Genomic DNA, 2,278 nt, shown 5'->3' on the forward strand with positions numbered 1-2,278 from the left:
GCCTCAGTAAAATAGATGGAGGGTAACAGGCATAGAACACAAATAATAACGATGTGGAGACGGTGAAGAGCGCTGCGATGCACGGGACGGTGAGCGGGCGGAGAAGAGGGGAGAAGCGGGCAGAGGACCGTGTGCTCCCTTCCGGCCAGGGGACGTGACCAAGGCCAGCTCGCTTGGAAATGACCTTTTGCTGGACGGACTGGGGATTGCGACACGGCCTTCCCACTGGACATGGACAACCTGCTTTAAAAACCTTCCTTTTGCTGGTTTGCTCAGTGGTTTCACAAACTGCTCTCCACAACCCAGACCCATTCATCCAAATAGACACTTTCTCTTAACACGCTGCGTACCGCATAGAAATCTCTAAGGCATACGCCAGGGACCGCACGTTTTGGGGCAAACTGCACGTTATTTAAATCATCATAATGCATTTTAGGTGCTGTTTTTCAATAATTATAACATTTTTATTTACAAAAACAATTAAACAAAGTTCCTAGTACTTTTTTAACGTATGGTACCGCATAGAACATTTTCCTCTATGAAGAGGGACCAAACAAATTTACATAAGTATCTAGATTCGCTCCCTTTTCCGTGGGCATGAGAAACGAGAACACTCGTGAGCGGTCCTTAACAGATGGCGCGCGGAACAAGAGACAACTCCTGAGCGGTACGAAATGTGTTAAATGGCTGCATGTTTGATGGTTGTCTGGTGCGTGTGCCCCTCCAGCCTGGAGCGGGTCCTGGTCTGCCCCACAGTGACGTCCGTGTCTCACAGATGAGGATGAGCCGTGACCTCCCCGCCTGCCTGGTGCCCATCACTGTGCCTCTGTTCTCTCCCCATTAAGGGGTGGAGTGTCTCTCTCCAAACCCTCTTGCTCCTGAGACCGTGAGATCTGCTTTGGCAAAGGGCACGTGAACAAATGCAATGCAAGCGTTGAGTGTTGCTGCGGACATTCCACTGCGACTGGCTATGGAGGACCGGCAACCTGGGCGGAGAGGACCCCGCCTTCCCAACCGTCCGGCGGAGGCCCCACACCTGCGCGAGGCCACCAGGACCACCTGGCTGGGTGCGCACAGACCAGACTGCCCAGACCACCCACCACGCCCTGAGCACGTCACTAACTGTTTAAAGCAACTGAGTTTGGGGGGCCAGCTTGCTACGCAGCCAACACTAACGAATACACTTTCTGTTTTTCTTTGTTATACGTGGTTACCGCACATTGTCAAAGGAGCACAGTGTCAACACGTGGGCCCGCAGACCATTCGCCCCCCCAGCGCGCTCCCTCCTGTAGCTCAGCAACCTCACACATCACCCCCCAGGGGTCACGACGGGGAGAGCAGCCGACACACCTCTGTTCCCAAACCGCCGGAGCAGAATCGGACACGCACCTGATGGTCCTCCCGGGGTCGGCCTCGATGACCCAGGTGCAGTGCAGGTTGTTGTCGTAGGGTGCCGGGTAGCCGGGGGACAGCAGGCGCCCCGAGGTGGCCGCGTGGATCTGCCCACCGCACTCCGCTGCAAAACACAGACGTGGGGTCACACAGGGGTCACGGGTTTATTTAGCTACAAGGACACAGCCCGCCCGTCTGTGTTTTATACATCACACACCACAGTCACCTCCCCGTCTCTATCGTTTCTTTCTGTTCCTGTTCCCAAGCATCGCTCTGAAGGAAAGACATTGTCTCTCAGGAAATTACAGCAGAGAGCATAAAACCATGAGACACGCGTGCTATAATTCTAATAATTCCCTGCAGATGGTCTCAATAAAACGGAACCAGAACATCTGCCTTTCACACCTAAACGCCTACACACAGCCCGGCCTGCGTGAGTCAGTGGCTCAGCGTTGATCTATGAACCAGGAGGTCAGGGTTGGATTCCCGGTCAGGGCACAGGCCCGGGTCGTGGGCATGATCCCCAGTGGGGGGCGTGCAGGAGGCAGCCGATCAATGCTTCTCTCTCATCACTGATGCTTCTATCTCTCGCGCCCTCTCTCTGGACCCGGTAGCCGTAGCTGGGCACCCCGGGGTCTTCGCACTTCACCAGGTCGAAGCCTGTGGGGGGAGGGGAGAGTGAGCAGGGCCACGTGGGACGCAGCCCGGGTAGGGCCACCAGGAGGGGCTGTGCTCTCCCCCGTGAAAGGTTCCAGCAGGATCTGCAAGGGGGCCCGGTGGATGCTCTTCCGTCACAGCCTGTGACATCCTGTCGCCCACTGTGGCTCCCGCATCCCAGCTGGTTGCCTCAATGTAGCCCAGACCCCTGCAGTGACCACAACCGACT

At 56.0% G+C, this 2,278-nt stretch overlaps 1 protein-coding gene across 1 annotated transcript in view; it reads right to left on the reverse strand.

The window, feature by feature from the left end:
• Positions 1 to 2,278, reverse strand: part of CSMD1 (CUB and Sushi multiple domains 1) — a 710,708-nt gene that overhangs the window by 138,805 nt on the left and 569,625 nt on the right. Inside the window, exon 24 of the mRNA XM_015570591.1 lies at positions 1,390 to 1,516. Coding sequence (XP_015426077.1) covers positions 1,390 to 1,516 — 127 coding nt within the window. The remainder of the gene's footprint in view (positions 1 to 1,389; positions 1,517 to 2,278) is intronic.

This window comes from Myotis davidii, unplaced genomic scaffold, assembly GCF_000327345.1.
Source record: "Myotis davidii unplaced genomic scaffold, ASM32734v1 scaffold807, whole genome shotgun sequence".
Lineage (NCBI taxonomy): Eukaryota > Metazoa > Chordata > Mammalia > Chiroptera > Vespertilionidae > Myotis > Myotis davidii.